This window comes from Colias eurytheme, chromosome 28 (genome assembly GCF_061535395.1).
Source record: "Colias eurytheme isolate Ceu_HAF_F1 chromosome 28, ilColEury1 Martin Lab GWU primary, whole genome shotgun sequence".
NCBI lineage: Eukaryota > Metazoa > Arthropoda > Insecta > Lepidoptera > Pieridae > Colias > Colias eurytheme.
This window is the reverse complement of record NC_143007.1, coordinates 1315592-1329618: the sequence shown is the minus strand read 5'-3', so window position 1 is coordinate 1329618 and position 14027 is coordinate 1315592. Positions and strand designations below refer to the sequence as shown.

The 14027-nt window shown below is 39.5% G+C and overlaps 1 protein-coding gene across 1 annotated transcript; it reads right to left on the bottom strand.

Annotated features, from left to right (window-relative positions):
• Window positions 1-1006: 1006 nt before the first annotated feature.
• On the bottom strand, window positions 1007-13756 carry Bap55 (Brahma associated protein 55kD). Its single transcript, XM_090117527.1, has 8 exons — window positions 13477-13756; window positions 11588-11736; window positions 10154-10380; window positions 9533-9650; window positions 8400-8531; window positions 3653-3803; window positions 2876-3073; window positions 1007-1136 (listed from the first exon to the last, which is right to left on the bottom strand). Exons 1-8 carry the CDS (start codon window positions 13676-13678, stop codon window positions 1033-1035), a joined length of 1281 nt encoding a protein of 426 aa, XP_089973653.1. The 5' UTR covers window positions 13679-13756; the 3' UTR covers window positions 1007-1032.
• Between the last annotated feature and the right edge of the window lie 271 nt (window positions 13757-14027).

Sequence of the window (14027 nt, the reverse complement as noted above, 5' to 3'; positions counted from 1 at the left end):
ATTAAGTTAGTGCATTGGTCATTCATGTATTTTTATTACAACTAGCTGAAATTTTCATACGAATTAGCAGGACTATAAACACGTTTCATTAAAAATTTCTTATAGGTAATAGCACAGACTAATAATAATATACTGGTAATAGATATTTAAGTAGCAAAAATAGATAAAAGAATTAAATGTTTGTATTTTTAACATAGCGCCATCTATTGAATACTTACTGAATCTAGTCACAGATGTCGCCATAATATATTGTAAGGTACTGTTAGGTAGCTACTATTTATTTCATTATCGTCTTAAGCTAGTAAAAAATAGGCAAATAATTTGCAATAAAATAATATAACGACTATAAACTGAGATGTAACCTATCCTATCTTAGAAATCAGAAGTTTATTTATTTTTTAGTTAGATCAAATTGCACACGGGGTGCCAATCAAATTTAGAATCGATTCAGTAGTTTTGGAGCCAAACAAATATTGCTACGTACTTTTTATGTATGTATTAAGAAGGTAGATAGAAGATACTGTGTAAGTTATCGTGCGACAGTCTTTCGTTTGGTATTTTTAACAAAAAGTTTTTACTTACTCAGTGTTTATCTTTGTAACAAATATCATCACAATTGGTTCAGGCTAAAAGCCTTCAAAGTAACATTATATTTGTATACGTAGTATATTATTATTAGTCTGTGATTATATTATAATTTACTTAATCTCACTTTTTAGAAATAGATTGTCTAGTTTATGTTACCAAGTATGCTTTTTTTTTCCTACGTACTTTGAGAAAAAATGTTTGATTGAAAACGCATTTAAAAAGTGTTAAATAGCTTAGTCAATTATGATAGGGTAGAAACAAAGAATAGAAGGAAAAAATAACTTGTATCAAATAATTTTATTATATCAAATGCTAATCCAAAATAATCTAGTTACATAATATGAATCCATATCATTTATTTCCAAGTTGATCACAAACTCAATAGTTTATACACATTCACATAAAAATAAAACACAGGTAGTTAAAAACTATTTTATTATAATACTAGGGACATTTTCTTTCCAATTGACCTTTGCCCCCTTCATCATATTCTTGTGACGAGATCCACATCTGCTGGAATGAGCCGATTGACGCCAATATCGAACCACCTGGTGGAAAATACAATAAAATATCTTTAAATAAATCTTAATCTTTATATATAAAAATGAATCGCAAAATGTGTTGGTAAGCGCATAACTCGAGAACGGCTGAACCGATTTCGATAATTATTTTTTGTATTATATTCCTTGAAGTACGAGGATGGTTTTAAATTTTTTATGTAGAGAAAACGTAAACATGTACCACGGGCGAAGCCGGGGCGGACCGCTAGTAATATATTATATAAATCTCGTGTCACAATGTTTGTCCTCAATGGACTCCTAAACCACTTAACCGATTATAATAAAATTCGCACACCATGTGCAGTTCGATCCAACTTGATAGGATAGTTTAAACATGTAGGTACCACGGGCGAAGCCGGGGCGGACCACTAGTAAAGAAATAAGATAACACGCATTAAGAAGATTAAATCAGATTGTATAGTCATTAAAGTTTGGATTGCATCTGTCCATTTAAAGTCGAAATCGAGTCTAAAGGAGTCGGTTACATACAAACATACAGGTAAAAATCTCTGTAATAACGAATTTTTAACAAAAAGTAGCCACATGTTATCACATAGAAAAATGTGTGCGTGTACTAGTGTACACACGTAAGAAGTGAAACTTCTCCATGACCTTATTTTTCAAAAAATAATTTACTTATACTTATATGCAACTTTACAGAAATACGTCGAATCACGCGTGGTAGGGATAAGAAAAAGATTTCGCGTAACTGAAAAATGTCACGCGTAACGAAAAAATGGTACACTAAATTTTTTTCCAACCCCGATAAAGAAGTTTCACTTCAATAATATGAATGCTACGTTTGCAGTTCGCACGGCGCAGCGTCTTTCTATTCTATACACAGCCAGATCGCAACTATAGGAAACTGCTCGTGAATATTATGTAATGCTGTTTTTAAGTCTGTGATTACAATATATACACGAATTTTGTGTCCTGATCGTGTATACTTTGTACTGCGGACGCTTGCGTCTCCGTTCCAAACTATACTACAGTACTTAAGCGCGTCACACACGGTGAGGATACTATAATATTTTATTTTAAGATACGGTAATATTTTATATTACAGTATCTTAAGGTATCCGGTATCAGCGTTCTGACCATCATTTTTCTTTTTGTCATTGCGTACTAAGACCCCTGTAGAACCGCCATCCTGTTACAAATGTGGACGGCGCGCTGGTCAAGTGCCAGGCGGATAATAGCGCGCTGCCCGGACAGAGTATAGACGACTCGTTCAAGCTGGATGTCGTTTGTGAGTATACTTTGGTATAAAGTAAAAATCACATAATAAATAATTATCACTTATAATACCACACGAGCTTCAAAATTATCTGGCATTTCCCTCAAGGTTCCCTGCAAACAAATGAAGGAGTCAAGTTTTTAGTCAGGTTAAAAAATCACGAGCGCGAAGCGCGAGTGATTTTTCCTGGAAAATTTGACGACCTTGAGGGAAATGCCAGATAATTTTGAAGCTCGTGTGGTATTATAAGTGATAATTATTTATTATGTGATTTTTACTTTATACCAAAGTATACTCACAAACGACATCCAGCTTGAACGAGTCGTCTATACTCTGTTCGGGCAGCGCGCTATTATCCGCCTGGCACTTGACCAGCGCGCCGTCCACATTTGTAACAGGATGGCGGTTCTACAGGGGTCACACAGCACACAGCACACAGCACACAGCACACAGCACACAGCACACAGCACACACACACACACCCACTCACCGATCCAGGCGGCGAAGCGGCGCTCGCTGTGGTGCGGCGCGGCGCTGGTCTTGAGGCGGTGCGAGGAGGGCGCGCGCGCGGCGAGGTCCCGCGCGAGGCGCTCGAGCCAGCCCGCGCCGGCCGCGCCGCCGCACGCCGCCACGCCGCCCCACAGCGCCGGGCGCGCGTCCGCGTCGCACGCGCCCACCGCCGCGCACACTACACACAACACACGACACGATCGACACTAATTAATAACTATAGCAACGTTTGATTAAATTTAAATTTCATTTTTAAAGTGAAACTTTTATTACATCGTTTCAAACTTTTTAGTCTGTGTAGCGCATGTCGCGTGTATCGCTACTGTAAGTAGGTATACCTACTCGGCAGCCGACCGTCACGCGACATGCGCTACACAAAGCAGTGTTCGGAACCGTTCGAACAGTTTCACTTTTACCGTGGTTTCATAAAACCACACAACATTTTATTTTTTAAATATCTACAGTATTTTGAAACCCATTAATATTTTTTTCTACGTTATAAAATAGTAAACTATTAATTTAAAACAAAAGAAAAGGTATGTGTGTACTAAAGTACACACATAAGAAGTGTAACTTCTTTATGACCTTAAAAATGTCACGAGTATGGCGTAACGCAAAAATGTCACGCGTACGGCGTAACGAAAAAATGTTACACTAAATTTTTTTCCAACCCCGATAAAGAAGTTTCACTTCAAATATTTGAATTTGAAATATAATATACTATTGCTACTATACTGTCCTACTCCACAAAACTCACCCAAATGAGCCGCTCCCAAGGTTGGATCGAACAGACATTCAGTCAATTTGAACCGTTCGGGCCCAAAGTCCTGATGGTATCCCCCGGGGAACTCGTAGTGCACCCCGGGAACGGCTGCCGCTGTTCTCTCGTCGTATGGGGATTCCGATACCTGTTAAAAATATAATAATACAATTTAATCATGATTTAATTAAGAAATTTCTGAAAAAATAGCAAAAAAAAAAGATGTGTGTCACTCGGGGACTGCCGCGGTAAAGCTATTGCTATGCCTTCATTTCATTGCCACACCTCCGCGCCCGTCCCCGTGGCGAGCGTGAGGTTTTTTCGTTACGGAATTTCTGGATTCGGTCCCCGCGCTCAAGGCCCGCGATAGAAGCTATGCAATAGCTTAAAATATAAGCTTAAAATTAAATTTATAGCAGTCAAAATGCTTTATACTTAAATTAGACTTTTTTTGAAGTGAAACTTCGTTAGGCGAATTGCGAGTAAAATGTCAAGGTCACGTTATGGCAATAACGTCACGTCATTGGGTTAAAGGCAAATATTTTGGTATCTTTGAATCTTGCCAAAGATATTTCACTTCTGACACGTGTGCTTAGCACACATGGTCTTTTTGGAATAGAAATATTCAATCACAATCGAATTTTCATATGATTGAATTTTTAAAGTGAAACTTTTATTACATCGCCTCAAATTTTTTGGTCTGTGTAGCGCATGTCGCGTGTATCGCTACTGTAAGTAGGTATACCTACTCGGCAGCCGACCGTCACGCGACATGCGCTACACAAAGTAGTGTTCGGAACCGTTCGAACAGTTTCACTTTTACCGTGGTTTCATAAAACCGCACAACATTTTTTTCTATTCTTTAAAAAGACATTGTTATCAAACTGCAAATGCATATTCCAATATCGGAAACACAACAATCAAACTATGGACAATGATAATTTTTGGACAAGTTTTGTTTGTATTATTTCAATAATTATCTTCACATTTATTTATAGAGATGGCAATAAATTTGTTGGATGTCATTTATCTATAGTCTATACTAATATTATAAAGCTGAAGAGTTTTTTGTTTGTTTGAACGCGCTAATCTCGGCAACTACTGGTCCGATTTGAAAAATTCTTTCAGTGTTAGATAGCCCATTATCGAGGAAGGCTATAGGGTATATATCATCACGCTGAGAGTGGGAGTCGAGCACTGCTTCGGCACGAAATGGGTCAAGCTCGCACCGGGGAAGTTACCACACCCTCACAGGAAACCGGCGTGAAGTGGTGGCATATTAACAGTATGCCACCGCGTTTCGTACGGTGAGTGAGGGGTCCGGAGGCCCAAAAACAACAACCCCCAAATATGAACGCGGCATTATTAGGCAGAATACCCCAGGAGGGTACCGGCACCTGCGGTGCAGGAGAATCCCTCCCGCAGCGCCTGCGCTGCGGCAGCCCGTCGTATTCTGGGGCGGGCATAATTCCGCTCGGTCATGTGCCAAGGGGTTCGCAGAGCAAGCAAAAAAAATCACCCCCCTCCACTCTCACGGTGGACTTTTGTAACATACGGGGGCTGCACACTAACTTAAACGCCGTCCACTACCATCTTGAGACGGCTAAGCCGGCCTTGCTCTTCCTGACTGAGACTCAGATATCAACTCCGGCCGACGTATCTTATCTCACATACCCTGGTTTTAAGCTGGAGCATACTTTTGCACCGCGTGCCGGGGTATGCGCATACGTTAGGGAGGATATCTGTTGTCGACGTCTTGGCACCCTTGAAGGTGAGGATCTGTCTATTATCTGGCTGCATATTGACTGCGGTGACCACCCTCGCATCTATGCTTGCCTGTACAGATCCCACAGCGGGAATACTGGTACCGACCGATTATTTGAGCACATCCAAGAGATGATCGACACTTTGCTTGTACAGTTCCCTTCTGCAGAGCTCGTGGTTTTAGGCGATTTCAATGCCCACCACGTTGAATGGCTCGGGTCGCGTACAACTGACCACGCGGGACGAACTGTACACGATTTTGCTCTAGCCTATGGCCTAACACAGCTGGTCTCATCGCCTACGCGAATACCGGATGTGGAGGGCCATACTCCCTCTCTTTTGGATCTTCTGCTGACCACACATCCCGAGAACTATCAGGTCTCCGTCGTGGCCCCACTGGGGTCATCAGACCATTGCCTGATACGGAGTATGGTGCCACTCATGGGCTCGAAACAGCAGACACCTGCAGCTCGACGCCGTGTGTGGCACTATAAGTCGGCAGACTGGGACGGAATGCGTGGTTTTTTCGCTTCCTACCCATGGGGGCCTGTTTGCTTCTCCTCGGAGGATCCCAACGCTTGTGCTGAGTCTATCACTGACGTGGTACTGCAGGGTATGGAACTATTTGTGCCATACTCTGTAGTGCCCGTTGGTGGTAGATCTAAGCCTTGGTTTGGACGTTCCTGTAACATGGCATCTCGTCAGAAACAGGAACTTTTTCAAGCCTGGGTTGCAGCAACGGCATGTCGCGATCCAAGCGTTGGTCTCATCAGGAAGAAGTACAACTCTGCCTCCAGATCCTACAAGAGAGAAATCGCTAGGGCTAAATCTAGTTACATTAGTGCACTTGGCGATAGACTAACGCGACTTCCTTCGGGAACACGGGCGTTTTGGTCCCTCGCCAAGGCCATCCAAGGTAACTTCTGTCGTTCATCCTTTCCACCTTTGCACAAGGACGAAGACTCTCTGGCCCATTCCGCTAAAGAGAAAGCCGAACTCTTGGGCGCTCTCTTTGCTAGGAACTCGACTCTTGATGACAGGGGAAAGACACCGCCGACCATCCCGCGGTGCAACCATTCAATGGCGGATATACGTTTCACACAACGTGCCGTTCGAAATGCTCTCTTTTCCCTTGACATCCATAAGTCGACAGGGCCGGATGGAGTCTCCCCTATTGTGCTTAGGACATGTGCTCCTGAGTTGGCACCGGTTGTAACGCGTCTTTTTCGGCTCTCTTACGCCAAAGGCATTGTTCCGAATTCGTGGAAGACTGCTCTTGTCCACCCAATCCCTAAAAAAGGCGATCGCTCAAATCCGTCTAACTACAGACCGATCGCCATCACTTCTTTACTCTCCAAAATAATGGAATCCATTATTAACTGCCAGCTCATGAGGTACCTGGAGGAGAACCAGCTGTTAAGCGACCGGCAATACGGTTTCCGTAGTGGTCGCTCGACTGGTGATCTTTTGGTGTACCTCACTCACAGATGGGCGGAGGCGGTTGAGAGTAAAGGGGAGGCATTGGCTGTAAGTTTGGATGTAGCGAAAGCCTTCGATCGGGTCTGGCACAGGGCACTTCTAGCGAAATTACCATCTTTCGGACTTCCTGCGAAGTTATGCGATTGGGTTGCCAGCTTCCTGGAAGAGAGGAGCATTAAGGTCGTTATCGACGGTTCTTGCTCTAAGCCTCTTCATGTGAATGCTGGTGTCCCACAAGGCTGCGTGCTATCTCCTACACTGTTTCTTCTGCATATCAATGATTTGTTACAGATCAGCAACATTCATTGCTATGCAGACGACAGTACGGGGGATGCTCTTTATCCCGGCCGTGCAAACACTTCAAAGGAAAGCCTTAATGAGAGCCGAAACAAACTTGTGTCTGAAGTCGAGTCTTCTCTTCAAGAAGTCTCGGATTGGGGCGAACTTAATCTTGTCGAGTTCAATCCCCAAAAGACACAGGTTTGCGCGTTCACCGCTAAAAAGACCCCATTTGTCGTAGAACCTCGGTTTAAGAGTACTCCCCTTAGTATATCGCCGAAAATCGGAATCCTCGGAGTTGAAATCTCGAGTGACGTTCAATTCCGCAGTCATTTGGAAGCGAAGGCTAAATTAGCCTCGAAAAAGCTTGGTGTGCTCAGTAGATCGAGACAGTACTTCAAGCCGGCCCACCGACTTCAGCTGTACAAGGCTCAGGTGCGACCGCATATGGAGTACTGTTCTCATCTCTGGGCCGGAGCTCCACAGTACCAACTCCTTCCTCTTGACCGCATCCAACGTCGAGCAGCTCGAATTGTCGATGACCGTAGGCTTTCCGATAGGCTCGATCCTCTGTCAGTGCGAAGAGACGTTGCGTCTCTCTGTATACTGTACAGAATCTACTATGGGGAGTGCTCTGAGGAATTGTTCCATCTACTACCAGCCGCACAGTTCCACCACCGGACCACACGCCGTAAAAATCTGTTCCATCCGCACCATCTGGATGGTTGGCGCTCCACCACTGTCCGCTTCACCCGCAACTTCCTTCCGCGTACGGTGAAACTGTGGAACAATTTGCCACCTGCGGTGTTTCCGAACAACTACGACATTGGGGCCTTCAAGAAAAGAGCTTATTTGTCCTTAAAAGGCCGGCAAAGCACCTGCAACACTTAGTGTTGCAAGTGTTTATGGGCGGTGGTGACCACTTACCATCAGGTGGCCCACCTGCCCCTTTGCTTGCTCTGACATAAAAAAAAAAAAAAAAAAAAAAAAACGCTAGGACCAACAGGAGTGGAGCCACGGGGGTGAAACCGCGCGGAGCAGCTAGTGATTAATATAGATATAGATAATATAAATCTAGCTAATTAAAAAAATATAGATGTCTTAAAAGTCAACCAAGCCGAGTTATGATTAAAACACAATATAACATGGATATAAATAACTACAATTTATGTTACAATATTATAAAAAATAACTTTGTATTTTCCTATGACTTTACCCTCACCTGAGCTACACAATGCACAAAATCTTCATATTGCCGTTTCAGCATATATTGCTGCCATGATTGTGTGAGACCAGCGGGCAATGTCTTGAGTGTGTATCGCGCTCTCTCTCTCTCTCTTATCACCTCTTTGCTCTGTGGGAAAGAGATAGATGCAGGTTTGTTTTAGTTGTTTTTGGCGAGATTTACATATAAAGTATTATTATAATGTTTTGATACATTTTATGAGGGGAGAAAAAAATCATTTAACCATAATTATTTTAAAATTGGGAAATTCTGAATACTTTTGTGACTGAGTAGTTAAATCGTGATTACAAAAAATTAAATTGAATAATATCATTATATTATAAAATATCTCGTGTCACAATGTTTGTCCTCAATGGACTCTTAAACCACTTAACCGATAATAATAAAATTCGTACACCATGTGCAGTTCGATCCAACTTGAGAGATAGGATAGTTTAAACATGTAGGTACCACGGGCGAAGCCGGGGCGGACCGCTAGTAATATGTATAAATATAAAGTCACTTTCAGCGGTCTGTGTGTTTGTATGCTTAGATCTTTTAAATTACGCACAGATTTTGACAGGGTTTCTTTAAATAGATAGAGTGATTCAAGCGGACGGTTTTACTGTCTAATTTATTAGGTTTTATACAAAGCGGACGAAGCCGCGTGCGGAAAGCTAGCATATACAGGGTTACTGGTAATTAGACCGGATCCTTTTAAGAGGTGGTAGGGGAGGTTATTTGCAACAATAATTAGACTGTATATTCTTATATCCGGAAATGGCTCATTTTTGAGATATTATTTTTTAAGAAAATCCAGTTTCACTAACTACTTTAAAATTAAATTAAAAAAAAAATTATGAATCGATTTTAATTTTCTTTACAGTTTTAGAGAAACCTTGTTATACCTCTTAATAATAAATAATAATATCGTACTAAAGTAGTGAAACTGGATTTTCTTAAAAAAATATTGAAAAAATAATATCTCAAAAATGAGCCATTTCCGGATATAACAATATACAGTCTAATTGTTGCAAATAACCTCCCCTACCACCTCTTAAAAGGATCCGGTCTAATTACCAGTAACCCTGTATTATAAATCTCAAAAAATGTTTTTTCAATCTACCCACCTGTATACTATAAATGGGTAACATCTGTATGTGCATGTTGTTCAACATGGTTTTAGCTTGAGCTGCCAAATGGTCCCCACCGATTGGCGAACGAACTGCCGCACTTGCTAACGCGTATCTGTAATAAATAATAACTTGTAAAAGAGAAAAATAAACATGGAAAAAAAAGTATTTAAAAAATTTACACTCCATTTGAAAACTTGAACTTGAAGATTGAAATTAGCTTAATTTTTTGTTACGATTTGCTGACGGGGAGTCCTTTTTGCCACCATTGCTATTTCTTTTCTGTTCTGTGTGTTAGATTATTAAGATTTATATTTAAAACATGGTGACAAATAAAACGCTTTTTCTATTTCAAAAAGCTAAAAAAAAATTAAATGCACCTATATCTTTCTAAATGTATGCCTTTCTCAACCTCACAGATTATACTGTAATTAAAATATATAAATCTCGTGTCACAATGTTTGTCCTCAATGGACCCCTAAACCACTTAACCGATTATAATAAAATTCGCACACCATGTGCAGTTCGATCCAACTTGAGAGATAGGATAGTTTAAACATGTAGGTACCACGGGCGAAGCCGGGGCGGACTGCTAGTAATTTAATAATAATTTCTTACCCGTCAATAACAGGCACCGCTGAAGTCTGACTAGCCCCAGCATCAACGACCAACGCAGTCGACTTCCCATTAGCGAATGCAGCTAACACCGCATTCTTTACCAGAAAGAACGCGGGCGCTTGATACTTTTCAAACAGCAGTTCCGCGAGTTTCTCTCGGGCCGGTCGAGTTGTCCATACTGCTTCTGTGAATAACGCTGGGTGGTGTTCTGATGGGGAACGGATTACCTGTAATTTTTAAAAATAAATATTTAAATATTTCAGCACCCAGGGATCAGATCGTGCCGTGTGTGAAAATACACTGCACGATCTGATCCCATACTAATCTTTCGCTTGTGTTATGGAAACCAGATGGCTGATAAACCTACATATATAATTTTAAATAAATACTTATATAGATAATTAACACCCAGACACAGAGCAAATAAATATGTTCATCACACAAATATTTGCCCCGGGTGGGAATCGAACCCACGACCTCTGGCTTTGAAGGCAGGGCCAGGGCAGGCACTACCAACAAAGCCAACCGTTCAGTCAATCAGTCAGTCAGTCAATTAGATTTGCTGATATTGTGTGTGATTTTATATGTGTAAAAAAGTATAAATACATTAACAAAGAATAATTTTTATTAATGTGTTTAAGATTTATAAATTACTAGCTTTCCGCCCGCGGCTTCGCCCGCTTTGTCTAAAACCTAATAAATTATATACTAAAACCACTGAATCACTCTATCTATTACAAAAAACCGCATCTAAATCCGTTGCGTAGTTTTAAAGATTTAAGCATACATAGGGACATTGGGACAGAGAAAGCGACTTTGTTTTATACTATATAGTGAAGTGATGAAGTAATTCATAATGGATGAATACATAGCGTTTAAAATCTATCATCAGTCTTTCATTTCTAGGTGAATTGGTTTGCACAAAGTGAAGCTGAAAAATAGTAATAAAAACTTCCAACTTTTTTTTAAATTCTGTTCCGTAAATATCCGAAAACTAAGTGAAGTTATTCTTAATTTTTTTTATCCTCATTTAAATAATTGTTCCTAATGTGGGTTTACAATAATAATAATATATACAAGCCACAATAAGGACAAAACATTTGGCATGTACACAAATTATAACATTAAAATAATAGAAATAAATAAATTTTTCAACAATTTATTTATTTAACCAAAAACCTACAACATTAAATTAAACAACAAACTAATCCATACTTAATCCATACTAATATTATAAATGCGAAAGTAACTCTGTCTGTCTGTTACTCAATCACGCCTAAACTACTGAACCAATTTGCATGAAATTTGGTATGGAGATATTTTGATACCCGAGAAAGGACATAGGCTACCTTTTATTGCGAAATATGTATCACGGGCGAAGCCGGGGCGGACCTCTAGTAACTATATAAAGAAATCAACCGATTCTCACATTACCTTATTATAACAATAATCGAGCATTTTCTCGAACAGATCCCAATTGTCAATCTGTCCGTCCTTCATGTATGTCTGCACCTCCATGTGTGGCCGCGGCACATGCAACTCAGTGACGTCTATGTAGTAGCGTAGCTCGTTTGTTTTTGTCGCTGCGAAGTAGTAGTAATGAATATAATAATAATAGTTTAAAAAAACTAAAAAACACACTTTTTATAGAAAACCGAACTAAAAAATAGAAAATTTTATCAAATTAGTGTATTGTCATCGGTCCTCAATAAATATACAAAGTTTGAACGAAATCTGGCCGTTTAAAGTGGGTCAAAATCGCGCCCAAAAAAGTTGGTTACAAACATACAGGTGAAACTAATATAAAGCGTGTAAAAAGTAGTTGTTTTTTATGTAATATGTACTAGCTTTGCGCTCGCAGCTTTGCCCGCTGTTTCAATTAAAAACCCGCATAGTTCCCATTCCCGTGGGATTTCCAGGATAAAATCTATCCTATATTTTAATCCAAGTTACCCTCTATATGTGTGCTAAATTTTATTGTAATCGGTTCAGTAGTATATGTGTGAAAAAGTAACAAACACACATATAAACATCCATCCTCACAAACCATCGCATTTATAATATTATTAGTAGGATTAAATACAGAAAGAGGTCATTTACAGCCAAAACACTTAAATTTATACAAAATTTATGCAAAAACAAGACAGCGCTGATTTTCAGACTAATCTGGTGACTACTGTTTGTCTTAACAAAACATTGAACTCATAAACATATTTCTAATCTTATTATTAGGGATGTAACGATACATGATTTTGCTGATACAATACCGATACCGATATTTGTAGTAATGTATCGGCGATACCGATACCGATATCAATGCCTTGGTAGAAAAATAATAATAAAATAATAATAAATATTATAGGACATTATTACACAAATCGACCTAGTCCCACAGTAAGCTCAATTAAGGCTTGTGTTGTGGGTACTAGGCGACGATAAATATAATATTTAATAAATACATATATAGATAATAACACCCAGACCCAAGAACAAATAATTGAGTTCATCACACAAATATTTGCCCTGACCGGGGATCGAACCCGGGACCGTCGGCTCAGTAGGCAGTTACTTTACCACTGCGCCAACCGCGTCGTCAAAAATAAATAGTGAATTATGCATAAAAAGTTACCAACATTTAACAGAGACTCAACTGTTAATCGTATTATTTTAAATAAAAATACCAAATCAAAAAACAACAAAACCGTTTATTTTAGTATTATTATTTTACAAAGTCAGTTAAACTTTAAATAATACACATACAATCAGTACCTAATAAAAGTTTACTATTGGTAGTTTTTTCAGAAAACAAAGTGCACACGCGCGGGCGGCCTCCCGCATCGTTCATTGGGCGCAGTTTTTTGAATTGTTTGATATCGGTATCGGTTGTATACCGATATCGGCGATACCGATATATCGGCTTGCCGATTATATCGGCCGATATATCGGTATCGGTATCGGTATCGTTACATCCCTACTTATTATGTATTTGATTAAATATCTACAGAATTATATGTTTTGAATTATAGTAGAACTAATAACATAATTAGATAACTAGATTTACATACAAACTATGTGAACTATATATATAACCAAACAATGAAACAAAGTTTCTTGAAAAGTATGAATCACTCTTATGTTTTGGTAAATATACATTTGATTGTTGGAAATTTGCCTACCATGATCAAATCATTCTTAATATAATTATATTTTAGGTCCTAATAAAGCAACTTTATTATGTTTCTGTGATAAGTACTTTCCCGGCAACGAGTACATAAAAATTGCACATTTTCGTAACTCCTATGTAGTTAATCAATATTACATACCGCTCTGCGTAACAGTGCCATCAGGAACCTTTTCTTCGGCATCAGGTATATGAGTAGCCGGTCCTACACCAATAACCGCCGGAATATCTGCTTTTGGAGTATCTTCCTGTGCGTAACCAACTCGCAAGGAATGATGGCCAGGATCGAACACTAATGCGCCTATTTCATCGCCACCATACAACATCCCGTTCGGGCCACTCATTTTCACTTATTTTTCACCAAAAATGTGTTTTTCATTGGCGTTGTTTCATTAATCAACACTGTGTGACAATTACAGACTTTGACAAAATGACAAGGGTGACGCTACTTTTGACAGTTCTTTCTTGGCTTTACCGTGATCGTAAAATGGAACGTAGTAATACAGTGACCAGTATAAAAAATATTTAAATAAAAATAATTCTTAATGTATTGTAAAAACAAAAGCGTAAAGAAAGTACTTTAAGTTTATCTGCATAGCATAACGATCAAATAACGATCAATAGTGGTACTATATTAATTGCTCTGTGGCTAGTGGCTAGCGACAGCTACTTGTCACATTTTGTCTGTGGCCC

Coding starts and splice junctions, on each gene's coding strand:
- Bap55 (XM_090117527.1), bottom strand. CDS start 13,678: ATGAGTGGCCCGAACGGGATGTTGTATGGTGGCGATGAAATAGGCGCA. Junction 11,737..13,476: donor TGGCACTGTTACGCAGAGCG/GTATGTAATATT, acceptor ACTACTTCGCAG/CGACAAAAACAAACGAGCTA. Junction 8,532..9,532: donor TACCCATTTATAGTATACAG/GTGGGTAGATTG, acceptor TCTTTCCCACAG/AGCAAAGAGGTGATAAGAGA.